The sequence below is a fragment of the Indicator indicator genome, chromosome 12 (genome assembly GCF_027791375.1).
Source record: "Indicator indicator isolate 239-I01 chromosome 12, UM_Iind_1.1, whole genome shotgun sequence".
Classification (NCBI taxonomy): domain Eukaryota; kingdom Metazoa; phylum Chordata; class Aves; order Piciformes; family Indicatoridae; genus Indicator; species Indicator indicator.
In genome coordinates this window covers 13,834,631-13,850,832 of record NC_072021.1, presented here as the reverse complement: position 1 = coordinate 13,850,832, position 16,202 = coordinate 13,834,631, and the positions used below count along the sequence as shown (strand labels likewise).

The 16,202-nt window shown below is 43.5% G+C and overlaps 1 protein-coding gene across 1 annotated transcript; it reads right to left on the bottom strand.

Annotated features, from left to right (window-relative positions):
• Nucleotides 1–2,084: 2,084 nt before the first annotated feature.
• Nucleotides 2,085–14,516, bottom strand: NTAQ1 (N-terminal glutamine amidase 1). The gene is made up of 6 exons (XM_054385287.1): nt 14,443–14,516; nt 14,133–14,232; nt 13,519–13,569; nt 10,933–11,078; nt 10,478–10,602; nt 2,085–2,289 (listed from the first exon to the last, which is right to left on the bottom strand). The coding sequence occupies exons 1-6, from the start codon at nt 14,514–14,516 to the stop codon at nt 2,156–2,158; spliced, it is 630 nt and encodes a 209-aa protein (XP_054241262.1). The 3' UTR covers nt 2,085–2,155.
• Between the last annotated feature and the right edge of the window lie 1,686 nt (nt 14,517–16,202).

The window sequence follows — 16,202 nt, the reverse complement described above, 5'->3', positions numbered from 1 at the left end:
ACTGGAAACAGCTGAGGATGCCAGCTCAGTATTTAAATCAAATTACATACTGGAGTAAGAAGGGCTGAGACCCTAATGTTCTGCAGTAACTTACAGGGTCTGCTGAGCAATACACAGGAACTCTATGTATGCAAGATGCATTCACCTGAAGGATAAGAAGTGCTTAACCTAAGCTGTTCATTTAAAATGTGGATCTTCACATTCTGAGTTCTGCTTTGTCTAACCCAGGCAGTGCACGCAATGCCCTGGGTTAGCATCTACATAGAGCTGAGCAGACAAATTTTTGCTGCTCTGCACATTCACAACCAGCCCTGACATCACTCAAAAATAGTAAATAGCAATGTCTTCACTTGTTCAAAGCATGCCTGCTACAGAAAGAGCTACCAATTCATACAAACTCTGATAAATCAGACCTTCTGCATGGGTGTATCTGCTTAAATCCAGAGCTGACCCCTCTTGTGAGGACTCTGAACACCAGTTTATCAGCAATCTGGAGTTCCATCATCTTAATCTCTTCTGGTGAAGCTGGTTCAGAGACAGAAACTACAGATCAACCCTCCCACTCCACAGATGAGTGCCCCAAAAACCGGCCTCCTATCCATGGTCCGTGCTGCCACCCAAGGAATCTGTGTGGTAGTAGCCTATTTGCATAGCCAACCACTTGTGCTGCCTCTGGCAACAGAACAGTGTGAGTTTCTACATTCAGCCAGGCCTTATGACACAGAGAAAGAGATGTCTGGAGGAAGTGAATCAGTTCCAGAGTTGTTCAACAGTCTGACTCTGCTGTTAACATACTGAGTAAATTATCTGGAACTGATGTAAGATACAGTAATAGAATACATATACACACACACATATGTATAACTATGCACCTATATAACAGTAATGTACATTAACTATATTTGAGGGTTTAGTATTTTTCAGTACTTAGAAATAGAGTGATCCCTTAAAACTGTTACTGTGCTTTTCCTCACAGAGATTGAAATCCACCACAAATGGCTGTAGGTTTGCAAGGCCTGACTTGATGAAGCCCTGAGCAGCCCAGTCTGACCTGATTTGAACAGGAGACAGAACAAGAAGTTGGCTGACCTGAATAATTCTATCAGTCTGTGATTCTATGGTATGTTAGTATGTAATGCAGAACAAGTCTAAAACTAGAGAATTAAATACCCCATTTTAGCCTCCTGCCCCTCCAGGGCACTCAACTAAAGATGTGGGAGACTTTGCTCTGAACACCCAGTCAACATGATGGCTTTCCTGGGTTCCTATGCAAGTAAGCAGCTTGACAGCACCCCTAAGGAAATTCACCAGCAAGCAACTTTAGATGGAAGAGCTTTCCCATTCCCCTCCCCCTAGCCATATGTCCCTGCCAATATCCTTATGCCAGCAAGAGCAGGTGTCTGACCTCATGGCAAGCTAGTACAAGGAGGCAGATAAGAGGCAGATAAAAAAACAACTTTACTTCTTTCTGTCAGTTTAGCTTCCCACCCTGGATTACCGTGCAGTCTGACAAATGCCAGGGGCAAGCGTGTAGGGGCAGGTGAGAATGTGCAGTGCAAGAAGCAAAAGCAACTGCATCTTCCAGCAACAGTTTAACTGAAATTGCAGGCATTTAATTCTCCCCTTGTACAGCACACAAACCTAGATGCTTGCCTGATTTTACAGTGCTTGGGAGTTCAGGATTGTACTGCTACATCTGTGTTTCCAGACCTGACCTTTGGGCTTGTGCTAAATGAAGCTTAATTGATAAAGTTAGTAACTAAACTGAGATGCAGACTGTTTATGTAAGTGCTAGAAATCATAATATAAATATACCATGTATCACTTCCCTAATGTGGAGATGTAGCAATTTGAGCTACACTGTTCAGTATTTTATGCACACATTTTTCCAAAAGGTTTTCTTACATGTAAATGCCTTTGTCAGTTTGGGCACAGTAGATGGAAAAGTAATAGGCTTATGGTAGGATGTGTGCCTTTGACTTGACATTAAAAAACATTCTTACATAATCAAAACAAAATAATTTATTCAGTTCATGGTATTTACGATTGGGCGTTCTGTTTTCCCAAATACCTATTCCATGTACAGAAGTGTAAAAAGCAGCAAAACAAAACACAGACACTCAGAACAGAAGCAGGGAGAACTTCTTTGTTCAGGTCACTGTCCTTCCAAGGACAAGCTGTCTTTAGTTTGTCCACCAAATCGATGCACAAAGTCACAAAGGGTTAACACTGAGCCCCACCCCACGCTGGGATTCATACTGATGAAATCATCCAAGTTCATCTTGGAATCTAAAAAAAGGAACAAAAAAAGGAAATTTAAGCTCCTGATGCAGCTTCAGCAGCACAGGTATACATCCACCAAGAAAATGCTCCCCAAACTCTCCTTGGTAGTTCAGTTCAAAAGAGTGAAGAGTTCAGAGCACATTTGTTGAGCAACAGTCCAGCAAGTCCTGCAAAGTTTAGAGTCCTACAAAGGTGGCTGTTGCCACTCTCTGAAATGCTGGGTTTGCCACAATCCCTCTCTACCCATGGCAATAATGCCATTACCAGATCAGTGAGCATCCTTGGCCATTAGAAACTGGTATATGTAGGACAGAGTAAGATTTTTCCCTGCAACAGCAGCCTAGAAGGGTTGAGTAGTGCAAAGAACTGGAATGCAAAAAACAACCAACGCAGGGAACCTGTACTTCTGGTAGGTGCTTGTAGTCTTCCTGTATTCACACAAATCTTGATTACTGAAAGGCAGGGGAGATATGATTCCACCATTCAGTTCTGAACCACAGTCAACTGAGTCAGATTTCACACTGACTGCACAGAAACTGAATCAGACCTGCAGAGAGACTTGGAAGTTGCTTAGCATCTCTCAGAAATCATTAGCCCCTTGGCAAACCTACGATTTATTACTACCCAGACTACAGTTTTGCTCTGTTATTTGCTCTCTCTCCAGTCCTGAACTTTGTCCTTGCTGTATACCAATCCTCTCCAAGGCCAGAATATGCAAACCAGAAGAAAAGTCTGACATAACCCAGCCTGTAGCCTAAATGGATGCTCAGGCAAAGAAGGACACCAACCTAGGCTGGAGCAAACACTTTTTTTTTTTTCAATCCTGAACCACCTGAATGAAGTCAGAGGGGGAAAATGTTAATTGTCCATTTCAAGAGAAAAGTAATCATGACCACTCTTTGCCAGGAGCTTGATCTGCTCTGACTCCCTCAGAGGAGGTCCCCTCTTGGATCCTCTTGTGGATCCCAGAGAGCTCAGTGCAAAGTGCTGGTGATCAGCTAGGGGTGTAGGTGCTATACACACCCCCCTGGTACAAGCTTTGCTGATCAGAGGTTTTCACTTCCTCAGCTTATTCAGTTCTGACTGCAAACATCTGTGGGCTTGTTGTTTTATGCTCTAATTGACAATCTGCACAAATAATCTTTTTAAAAGCCCATTAAAAGAAAACTGGAAGAGAATGAGTTTCAAGAACAGAGTGGGAGAGCCACTGGATTTACTGTTATAGCCTTCCTGCTATATTTAAGTATTTATTTTAACATGGATGATTCATGTGCACATTTAGGATTAAGAACCAAACAAGAGTAGGCTCTAACAAATGGATTAGAAAACCCATGGGATGGAATTTGCTTCAGCTGCAAAAAGCTTCTGTAATTAGGCTTACCATTATGGACAGCATAAGTGAGGAAGGGAAGACAACATTCAGGAACCCCAGACCCAGGAGTCCCGGCCATAATCCAGCCCCTGATGCCCTTTATTTGCACCACATCTATATTATGGCATAGCTTTGTGATTTACTTAACTCCAGCTCTCACCACTCCCAAGGCCAGGCCCTTACTCTTTTTTGTGATAACCACTGGGCTCTGCATGTTGAAAATCCTTATGTTCAGCCAAGCATCTTCTTACTGCTAAAATAAATCTGGCAGAACAGGACAATTTTTGCTTGACTGAGGGGATTTAAAATAGTACAAACTCAACAAACTTACTGTTTTAGCTCAAGAACAGTTAGTAGCAGATAGCAGCTCTTGCTTGCTGTTAGACTGGTAAGACTGTTTTCCAATTCCCAACTTGTCTTTTTCTCCCCTATGTGTTTGTTTTAAAATTAATGCCATTTTTCATATAGTTTAAGATTTAAAAGAACAAATTCCCTGCTTTATGTGCACTAAGCATAGCACAGTAATAATTTCATCGAACTGTTCTGTGCATGGTGAAGAGTTCCAAACATAGCTGCTGTCATTAACAACTTGGAAATTCTGTCACAACGTCTGTAGGACACAAAATATTCTCTTAAATTCAAAAGGATTGGGACAGAGCATAACACAATATATCAGAGAAGTTTAATGAAATAAAAAGTTATTTTAACAAAAGAAACAAGAACATTGCTGTGACCAGTGGATAGTCTAAGAACTGGTCAGTAGATGGCACTGACGCAGTATGAGGAATCTGGAGGCTACAGTTGATAAACCGAAAGGATTTCTCCACAAAAGCAAGGAGGAACATGCTTGATATAACATGCAAGGTCAAGAGCAACAGAAGTTTGTTTGTTTGTTTGTAACATTTACATTACACTTGCAGTCCTCCTCAGGGGCTGTAGCTATTATACTAGCTTGAATTCGTGCAGGCTCAGAGCTAATCTTCCTCTTTGACCACACTCACTTCGTTCTGCACGCACACTGTCAATGAGACCTAGTGGCACTCTGAGATTCTTGTATCATTTTATTTTTTTAATCAAGTCTGACACTTTTGCTCTGAGTGGGGACAAAATACAAAGCCACACACTATCAGATGGCATTGCTAGTCATGAACTTGTGGCTTCTGCCACTGGTAGTTAGAAAGAGGCCAAAGGGCTGCTGGAGGTGAGTGAGTCTGAAACAAAGCTTCCAAGTTCAGAGGGGTTGGTCTCTTCTCCCAGGCAACCAGCACCAGAACAAGAGGACACAGTCTCAAGCTGCGCCAGGGGAGGTTTAGGCTGGAGGTGAGGAGAAAGTTCTTCACAGAGAGAGTGGTTGGCCATTGGAATGGGCTGCCCAGGGAGGTGGTGGAGTCACCATCCCTGGAGGTGTTCAAGAGGGGACTGGACGTGGCACTTGGTGCCATGGTTTAGATAGTCATGAGGTATAGGGTGACAGGTTGGACTCAATGATCTTTGAGGTCTCTTCCAGCCTTCTTGATTCTATGATTCTAACCTTGGGGCATTCTAAAATACTTAGAAAGCTGGGCTCTTCAGAGACTTGCACAGGTGTTTACAGTTCTCTTCAGAACCCCCTCCTTTGCCTGAGCAGGGAGAGAAGTGTTTTTGCAGGCAGAGTCAGAAAGGCTGTTACCACACTCAGCTGGAGGGTGCAGTCTCCACAGCTGAGATTTAACTGACTGTGCAAACCATCCCAGCCCATCTTGGTGTAAAACAAAGCTGGTGACCTTAAGGTACGTTTCACAGAAAGCAGCCACTGACAGAATCTCAATGAGCCACTCACAGAATTTAAATACATCTACCCTTAGACACACTTTAATTAGCTCTATCCCAACTCATTTCTTTACTTCCACAAAAGCTCATGAAGTAAGGACCTATGTTGACAGACTGGGGTTTTATTCTTACGAGGAGCAGAAGGTTCCCATGAAGTGCATATGAGCTATTATATCCATATTAGTGCTTCTTTTTTGCTTTCATGAGGGTCACACCACCACCTCAGAAAAAAGATACAGAAAGACACTGCAGACATCTGTCTAGTAGCTTGCCTGTTACATAGATGTAACATACACAGCACCTCCAGCTCTCACCTGTCCTACTCATGCTTTTCAAAACAAAAGTAAACCCCAGCATTAATGACTACCAGAGATTTTAATAATAAAACCCAAAAAGCCTTTACAAGTCAATTCTGCCAGTGTGCTACCAAACACCCAGTAAGAACTGAAATTCAAACCAATGTTTTCCAGCGTTTGAGCTGATGCTAACAGTTGTACATAAGCCACAAGACCATCTGTTCTGAGTAATTTTGAAATGCACTGTGCAAGCTGTACTTTACAGAGGCTTGCAGCAACGAAGGCTGATCTCATCAGGACTCATAAACTAAGCAGAATCAGACCTCATTAATCTGTGGAGAGAAGACTTAAAAGAAACTCCCTGGCTGGGCTTGCCAGGCCTAGAACGATGAGTCTGCATCCAAAATACTGTCTTTTTAATTCTTATTACTTGGACAAAATACTAGGCTCATCCCTGTTGGGGTTTGGTGTTTTGTTTGCATTGTTTGGTTGTGTTTTTTTTTTCCCAACAGATCCCTGGTAACAAGGTGAGACGAGGGAAATCTGCTGCAGCTCAAGTATGCTTATTCCAGCAGAGCTGCTAGGTCTGGGTGAAAAAGCAGTGTGTGTCCAGTGATGTTAGCTACCTCCTCTGTCCATGCACAGCAGTGGAGCAAAGACCAGAGAAATGCCAAGAAGCAGCACAGAGGCCTAAATCTGGGAGATGGACAGAGCAGCACCAATTGCAAAAGGCTAATGCATGGTATGTGAATTCTGATGACTGAGGAGGTTTTTTTAGTCACCTGGTTTGGGATTAGATTGTTTTAAGAAAAAATGATAATGCTAAGGTTCTTTAAAAAAAAAATTAAAAAAAAAATCACTTAGTACCAGCTTCAATTTTTTCAAGGATGAGCTAGACTGTATGACTGCCCTGGTTTTGGCTGGCATAACAGTAATTCTACTCTTAGTATTTGGCACAGGGCTGTCTTTTGGGATGAGAATAATGTTGGTAACACAACTGATGTTATAGCCATTGCTGAGTAGTGTTTGTATCAAGTCAAAGAGTTTTCAGCTCCCCCTGCCAGCTGGGGATGCACAAGAAAGCTGGAAGGGAACACAGCCAGGAGAACTGACCCAACAAGCCAAAGGGGTATTTCCATACCATATGGCATCATGCCCAGTATATGAACTGGGGGGAGCTGGCCTGGGGGGTATGCCAGCTCAGGGACTTGCTAGGTGCTGGTCATCAGGCAGTGAGCAATTGTACTGTGCATCACTTGTTTTGTGTATTCTTTCATCATTATTTGCCCCTCCTTTTCTGTCCTTTTAAACTGCCTATCCTGACACACGAGGTGTACTTTTTTCCTCCAACTCTCTCCCTGATCCCACTGCAAGGGAAAGGGGCAAGGGAGCAGCTAGCTGGGATTCAGCTAAGAAAATGACTTGAGGTAAGCTTATTTTACAAGGTTTATTTGCAACCCCACGAACAGCACAAATACAGTTCAAGAATTATTCCTTTTGTGTTAGTAGTAGGAAATAATTTTAAAAATGCTTAATTGGTTACTGACAGAGATTCTTTGATTCAATTCCAAAAGGAATCTCATGGTCATTAAACATTTTCTTGTACGCTTCCATAAAAAAGTGTCAAAGGTCCTAGTGTATCCTGTCCTAGTTTCATGTCAGGTAATTACATTCCCCTAACAGTGGTCCTATTCAACTTAATCTGACTTAGATGCTATGGAATTTCGTTATACAGAGTGATATATTCAGGCTTGACATCTGCTCTGCTCAGGAAGATGCAGTATTTTAGTATCAAGAGCAAATATCCTTGTCTTTAGTAAAAGCTTTAAAACTAAGCAGGATAAGATGAACAGTGTATAGAGATGGAGTGGCACATTTCTTTTTAACACAATGCTCATACAATAAAAATGTAACAGTCTGTTTTGTAGTGTATTTTTGCAGTCTTCAAAACATTTATTTAACATCAAAGAAGATGTATAGCAAACAGAAGTAATACAAAAACCTTCTCAAAAGTAATCACCTTCTTAGAGGCTTAGGAATTTGGCCACTCTAAATGACAGCAAAATAATAACAACAATAATAATGCTCTCATCTAAGTGTGCCTCACAAATAACTTGATACTAAGCCAGTATGTGGTCATTTCTGTCAGCCATTAAATTGCAGTCACTTCTAACATGAAATACCTACACCATTTAATCATTTTCGAACACAATTTAATGCAGAAAGCAGAGTACTCTATCTAAGTGAAACGGCAGGGAGAAAACAGTTATCTGTAATGGAATTTGGCATGGACATGAACATTAATAAGCCCAGGCTCTTTTATGATAACAAAAGGTCTACCACCCAGTTTTCCATCAAGTTTAAAATAAGGTGCTTTTATGCCTGATAAAACTGTGCTGAGACATTACTTTACCAGTCTTTAAAAGAAGAGAATTACCAGTTCCACTTGTTGACAGCAATGCTTTCTAAACCTGTATGCTGGCCTGCATGACAAATGCTCATCTGTGGAACCACATCACTAAAGGACAGCTTAGATTCAGCTGAAAGTTAAAGCACATAGTGGTTCTACAGCAATTAAAAAGAGCCAGACTCCTCACTGAGGTACAGCATTGTGCACACTGAAGCACACATCTTTATAAGGTATCTCAAGGGAGTCCAGGGAAGACAAAAAAATAAAAGCTAGAGAAACTGGTACTGAATGAAAGACAACTTGAATTAGACATTCTATGTCTGACACAGTTTATTCGTGTTCCAAGACAGATTGCAAAGCTACCTAGTGAATGACCTTCCACCTTCAGGGAGTGCAGTGTTTCTTTCAACTGCAACAGTCAGCAAACTGACCAGGACACCTGAGCACATCAACACAGAGCTGGAATGTTCTGTCCAGTTTTGTGATCTTCAGTACAAAAAAAAGACCCCAAACACCACAAAAATCAAATAAGCCCAAAACACTGACATCTCACACACTGGAGTGAGCCCAGAAGAAGAATTTCAAGTTGTTTGGAGCAGAACAACGTGTCTTTCAAAGACAGGCTGAGAGAATTGAGCCTGTTCAGTCTGAAACAGACAAGATGAAGGGAAGACCTTACTGCTGTCTACATCTACCTGATCAGAGGACACAAAGAAGATAAGAGCCAGAGCCTTCTTGGAAAAGCCTGGCAACAAAACAAGAAGCAAAAAAAGCAAGTTGGAGCATGGAAAATTCTGACTATGTACTAGGAAATTTATTTTTTCACCATTACAGTGATCAAATATCAGGACAGACTGCCCTGAAAGGTGGTGGAACCTCCAATTCTGGAGGTCTTCAAGATCAGTTGGGGCAGAGCCCTATGGAACTCCTGTATAAGCAGGTGTTGGCCTGGATGGCTGATGATGTTTCTTTCAGCATGACAAGGTACGAACTAAAGAAGCACATGAGAAACTAAGATCTATGTATCTTTCACTATCTACCAATGTCATAATGACAATCTGGAGCTTGGGTGAGACTATATGGCTGCTGCCCATCAGGGAGTTAAACTTCAGCCAAGCAAGAGATAAGGGAAGAGTTATAGGGTTTGCTGCTATGGAGTGATTCACTACAGCTGTAAGTACAATGTGCACATCTGCAACTGAGTTATTCTGTAACTTACTAACCACAAGGAATGGTTTTTTTTTTTCATTCTTCTCATTTGAATATAAAATTTTCATCTTCCTGATTTGGCCTGATCTATATTCCTCACACTTTCATTACCTCTCAACAATAAGGTTTCCACAGGGAAAAAGTCCTCAGCATTTAGAGGAGCTCCACCTAAGAACTCATTCAGACATTCTCCACTCCTATACTACCTTTGTATAAATCTTCACTGGAGGAAAGGACAAAGTAATAGAATTTAAGGTGCCTCATAACCTGGATTGTCTAGAAAATACCTAAAGCTTTGCAATGAAGACACCATCTGTGCACTCCTGCCCACATTTGTGTGTGAAACAAGCTTCCTTAGAAGCCAAAGCAAAGACTGAGAATTAACTTCCCAGCAACTTTAACCCTGTCTTCTCTAATGCAAACACACAGCAGTACTGCATTATTAAAAATGCTGCAAAACCAAACATGCAGAGCAGCAACATGAAAACTCTTTCAAAGCAGAACTGCACCACACTTTCTTTTCTGTCTGGGAGAAAATGAGAGAACAAACACACAGCAAATGTTAGCCAGTTTGCCAAACATACAACTAGAATAAGCTGAGGTGCTGTGTGATAAGAATGGTTTAAGCAGCTCCACAGAAGAAATAGCAACTCTTTATTTTTCTCTGTGCTTGGCCAAGGGGCTATAATCTAGACTATCATTTAAAATAAGCTTAAGGCTTGAGGAAAAGTTTTCTGACTTGCCAGTTGGCAAGTGTGCTCAGGTCCGTTCAACTGGAGACTTAAATATCCACTTTGTAACCCCTAAGCAAATTGTTTGGCCTCTGTTCTCTATAACAAGAGAACAGTATTCCTTGCCTTTCACTCTCTGCTCAGTTTTTGAAGATCAGTAATTAATGTTTGATAGCAGTAAATGCCAGGAGGCATGCCAGACTTCACATGGTCAGAAAAGAAGTGCCAAATGTTTCACACACTTTTTTTTTTCTCATATGAAGTACTAAGCTAGCTGGATGTGCTTCTAGCATATTTATTTCTTGTGTGCATCTTGAATTATGCCATTCAACACCGTAAGCAGAAAAAAGTTGCTCTAGCAGCTTACCTGCAGTTTCAATGCAAGGGTATGACGGAGGAGGTTTCTGCCATTTCCCATATGCATCTTTCATGTGAGATCTGTCTGAAGCAAATGTCTTCAAGTACAAATCTGCTGGAATCATTCTGATTTTCCTAAACAATAACGCAAAATTGTATCATAAGATGCATGTACACAATACCGTGTTAGTCACTTTGAACAACAGTCCTTTCCTCCCATCAGGAAGCATTAATTTCATTAAATACATAAATCAGCAATATTGTGCCAAGCAATTAACCAGTTAACATGAAAATACAGTAGGAGAGAAAAGGGCTTTTGATGACTAAAACTTTAGGAAAGTAACACAGTGCATTTATTTTGTTGGAGTAAAGCAGAAAACTCTCCATCACTACACTTCCACAACGAGAACTTCAGCTTTGATTTAATAAAATAACATTCATGGTCTTTATCTTTTATGTCATCACCTGTGTAATTCTGGATGAAGGCTGTCATCCAACCTAAAGGCCTCCACACTGTACACATCAAAAGGACATGGAAATGGCAACACTGTGTCAAGATCATAAATAAAGTTTTGCTCACCGGAAGCATGAAGCAGAATAACGTGGTAGTCCTGGGAAGAAGAGTAATTGCAATTATTAAACAGCTGTTAATGAGAAACTGGCAAAAGGAGTGGGGAAAAAACGAAGCTTCCTAAAAGCAGAAGCCACAGCTCCCTTCTTTAAATCCTGCTTTCTGCCCTTGAAGTATTAAGCCTATAACGCTTCTGGAATGAAGAGGGAGTGAGCTAATGCCTGTCTTGTCTATCAAGCCTTTCAAGAAACCTTGGTATTCTACCCATTCCTTTGCAGCCTCTTTGGATTTAAGCCTAGACAGCTTAAGTACAATGTACACTACTTAAAAAACAAAAAACAACAAAAAAAAAAAAAACAGGAAATCCCTTTCATACCCCACACTGAAACACAACATTTGAGTGGGAAAAGTATTTTTGGCTTTAACCCAGTCCTAAGCAAAAGCTCGCAATAGATGACAGCTTAACATTATCCTAGTCATCTCCTCTGACACATTGTACCTGTTGCACCAATACAGTCTATGTGTGAATTTGAGGGCCCAGTGTTAGCTGCCAGAGGCAGCTGAAAAAGCAGCAAACAGCTCAGATCAAGAGGAGTGTAGGAGTCAGATGAATTCCTGTAGTAGCTCTTGAAGCTGGGAAAAAACACCTATCATACTTTTTCAAGGCAGCCATCTTATCTTGACACCTGGATTCTGAGGTGCAGTTTTATTTTTTAACTTGTAAGAAATACAGGTGTGATTGAGGTTTGGATAAATTTGGGTTGAACACACAATGCTGTTTTCCAAAATTAAACTGCACATAGCTTTTAACAGGTTTTACTAAAGCTTACATTAAATCCACTCACAAAAAGAATCTGAGGCACTGTTTTCTGATGCTTTTAATATTAAACAAAACCACAAAGGGACTGGAATGAAAAAGATCTTGGGCAAGCTATTTTGCCAGACCTATATATACACAACTGCATGCAATGGTATTTAGAATCATTTGGCCATGAAAAAGTAGGGGGCTGGAGCATCTCTCCTATGAGGACAGGATGAGGGAGCTGGGGGTTGTTCAGCCTGGAGAAGAGAAGACTCCAGGGACACCTAATAGGGGCCTTCCAGTACCTGAAGTGGGCCTACAAGAAGGCTGGAAAGGGATTGTTTACGAATGCCTGTAATGATAGGATGAGGGGCAATGGTTTGAAATTAGAGAAGAATAGATTTAAGTTGGACATTAGGAAGAAGGTCTTTACCCTGAAGGGAGTGGAACACTGGAACAAGTTGCCCAGAGAGGTAGCTGAGGCCCCGTCCTTGGAGTTATTCAAGGTCAGGCATGGAGGATGCTCAAGCTCACTGCAGGGGGATTGGACCAGATGACTTCTGGAGGTCCCTTCTAACCCAAAACATTCTATGACTTGCTACAGCGTACGAAAAATTAACTACAAGCTTTATCTACCCTGTGATCCACTGAAGTATCAGAGGAAAACTTGCTTTTTGATTCATGAATTTCTATAAAAAACCCACAGTCTGTGGTGGCCTTTCCTGAATCTCCCCATTTCTTTTTCAACCTCTTCATAACACTTGGGTATCTTTTTAAACTAAACCTTTTTTTGTGCTATAACTCTATCAATAGTCTGGGACAGAACATATTATCTGGCAATCACAGAACTTCAGAATTTTGCAAATTATTCTGCGGAATTTCAGAAATGGGCACTGCCACAAGAAATAAGAGGGTTTTTTTCCTATGCCAGATAACCAAAAGAAGTCTATAATGATACATATTTGAAAGGAATTCTATAGTGGCAATTACTAAATTATATTCACTGATCAAATGACACTCCAAAGCTACCATTTATGAGTCTGTTTAATTGCTCACACCTGAACACATACATTGCTTATATTCTTCTCTGCCACACCCACATGAATATTTTCATCCACCTACTTCTTACAGGTACAGACACGTGCTTAAAATTCTACAAAGATGGTAGCCTCAACAATGTCCAGGTAATAATGGTCACAAATCTGTTATGCAATCTTACCTATGTTAAGGTTTGTTAAAATCTGTAGATTTTACTGTCTTGCTGTTAATTTACTATGAATGGTAAAAAGGAACACCAGATTTATGCTCCTTATGTATCTGTGGTAATATAATAGTAAATATTAGTACAAAACTGTAGAACAGTTAAGGTTGAAAGGGAATTCTGGAGGTAATTTGGTCCAATGCCCTGTTCAAGCAGAGACATCTAGAGCAAGACTGAGACCATGTCCAGACAGCTTTTGACGATCTCCACAAATCAAGAATCTACAGTCTATCCGGGCAACCTGCTTCTGTGATCTGTTGCCTTCACAGTAACAAAGTGTTTCCTTATATTCGCACAGAACATACACGTAACAGGCTGTTACAGTAAAAATGGCTGAAACTGCCCACGTCTGATCCCGCTATTGACTACAGAAGTACGCACTGAGAATTACTAAAACATGAAAGCAGAATGCCATACCCAGAAAACAGGCTCATCTCCACATCCTGACTTCTGCTTCCAGAGCGGAATCTGAAAGTGGTAAGTGAATAAATCCGAAATGAATAACTTTTCAGATCAATACAGATAAATTTCATGTTAATTCAGTAGTTCTTTGATAACATATCAGCTTCATCAGCTGACATCTGTGCTGCAGTCAGAAATTTTCTCTAATTTCTGTGTTTCAGGAGCATGAAGGTGACGATAACTATCTAGACCATGTACTATAACCATTCTCCTAAACTGATAGATTACAGGGAAGAATTACCCACACCGTTCATAGGGATATTGTGCTTTCCATGGTCCGAAATGCGTAAGACAACTGAAACTTCTCACATGGTGTGGTGTGCATGAATCTGAACCAAAGTGAGCTAGAAGAGGGTTTTGGACCGTATCTCACGGGTTGGGCTGCAGCTGAAAAGCCCAGGACCATGCTTCCACCTGCGCTGGTCTGTGGTTAAAATGCCTGGACCCATGTCTCACCTATGCTCGGCTGTAGTCTAAAGGTCTGGGACCACATTCCACTCACACTGGGCTGCAGTCTGAGGGCCCAAATTTCTCCATAGCTGCAATCAGATCTCATCTCGTCCACTCACCATCCTTCTATTATTCGATATGAAAACAGCGTAAAATTCTTCCAAACGGTATCGATTCTGACTCCTGATGTAGTCACAAAGTTTCCAAACGTTTTCTTCGCTGCAAAACACGAGAATTTATGTTTTTCCCCCCAATTTCACTTCTAGCGGCTGACGCAGCGCGCCATGACCGCTCAGGGCTCTCACTGCCCCGCGGAACGGGACGGCCGCCTCTCCGGAAAGAGAGGGGAGCCCTTCTCACAGTGCGGGACATCCGCTTTCCGGCTCCCTACTTGGCCCCGCACCGGCCCCTGACACCGGGGGCCCTTACCAGTAACAGCTGGTGTAGACACAGGCGGAGCGCGGCGGCACTGCCGCCTCATATTCGACGACGGGCCGCGCCATGGCTGGCGTTGGCGGGGCGGGGAAGGCGGTCAGAGCAGCGCAGGAAGTGCTGGGCACGGCGGGAGCCAGCGGCTACGCCTTCCCCGAGGAAACGCAGAGGCGCAGCAGAACCGCCATCCCGGTTCGCCTCAGGCGCTTCCGGGGCACGGCCGAGGTAGCGGCCCAGAACAGTCCGCAGAGGTGCAGTCAGCGCAGCTCCGCTCACCTAGGTTGCCTCAGCTGGGCACGAAGGGAAGCAGATCTGCAATACCGCCGTGTAGGGAGCGTCGCCTTTAAGCGGCGGCCCCGGCAAACCCGGAGACCCCGCCCCCTGCCGGCGGGAAGCGACGGAGGGGTGGGCACAGTGCTCGCCGTCGAGCCAATCCCACGCCGGCAAAACAACCTGCTCCAACTTTTACGCGCCAAAATATCGAAAGGCCGTAGTGTGCTGTGTGTTGCTCCGCTGCCGAAGTCGGAACTAGCTGCCGCGAGGACAGCGGGGCGGAGGACAGCGAGTCAGCGGTGGCGGCGCAGGGGCTGTCGGGGCGGCAGGAAGGCGGCGGGAGCTGGGCAGTGGCAGGCGGCTGAGCGGCGCGCGGCCTGTGGCGGCAGGAGCGGTCGCGGTGTCCCCGCTTCCCTCCGCCATGGTGGTCCTGCGGAGCAGCACTGCCCGCCCGGCTAGCCCGGTGGCCAACGACACCCGCCAGCGCCGGCGGCGACGCCCCCCCTGCGACCTCCTGGACTCCAGTTCCGAATTCATCTCCTTAGAGCCTTCCTCGCTCAGCAGCCGCCACATCTGGACGCGCTCCGGGGCCGCCTCGGCCGCTGCTAGCTCCGCGAGATCCAGGAGAACCAGGGGAGCTGACGAGGCCGTGAGTACCGGGTGGCGGGTTGTGAAACCTCACGGGGAGATGGGCCTCGGCTCGACGGGACGGGCGCTGGGCTGTTTGCCGGGGGAGGCCGCCAGGGCCAGCGCGGCCGTGGAGCCGTCGTCCTAGGGGCTGCCAGTGCCGGCCGGGAGCTTTCGGGAGCTGTTTGGAGGAGCTGGGAAAGCTGAGGCTATGCGCAAAAGCACGGGAGGTCGGTGTCGTGAGGAGGCAAAAACAAGGTGAGATTTAATGTTTCGGGTAAGTGCCTATAGCTGCGGTCGGTTGCATTGCTGGCTGCGAAGCAGCAGCTGCCTTGGTCGCATTCGGAGTCTTCCCTCGGCAGCCGGCCGAGTCCAGCTGCCTCCCGGGCCACCCATTTCTGGTCACCCTACAGCCAAAGGGAGGCTCGGCACAGTCTCTGGATCGCCTGCAGCCCTGTGAATATAAACTCCCATCACCTTAAAGTTTGGTGTGTTACCCGTGTTCCTGCTTCCTTATTTCATTATGCGAATGCTCAGAGAGGAAGCGCTCGCTGTTTTGATGACAAGAAATCGTGCAGGACACACAACATACATGACCTTTAACTGCATTCTAGCTGGTCTAAAGTGCCTGTGAAATGTTCCTTAGTCAAGTGTATGTAGGCGCTGTTTTGAATGCTTTAAAAACAAAACTGTTTAGAAATCAAGAGTAATTTGTGCTTAATTAAAGTACTTCAATGTATAACCTAAAATGATGACAATTTTACTTTTTTTTTTTATACTTTTATTATATTCTAGGAGAAAAGAGGCAACTTACATTATTATAAAGGTTATTAATTAGTCATACAATTGTTTAGGTG

What these genes read in the sequence shown, in the direction of transcription:
- NTAQ1 (XM_054385287.1), bottom strand. Translation starts at nt 14,516, where the DNA reads ATGGCGCGGCCCGTCGTCGAATATGAGGCGGCAGTGCCGCCGCGCTCC. An exon ending in GAGATGAGCCTGTTTTCTGG is followed by an intron (nt 11,079 to 13,518) that starts GTATGGCATTCT and finishes TCTTCTTCCCAG; the next exon opens with GACTACCACGTTATTCTGCT. An exon ending in CTTCATCCAGAATTACACAG is followed by an intron (nt 10,603 to 10,932) that starts GTGATGACATAA and finishes GTTATTGTTTAG; the next exon opens with GAAAATCAGAATGATTCCAG.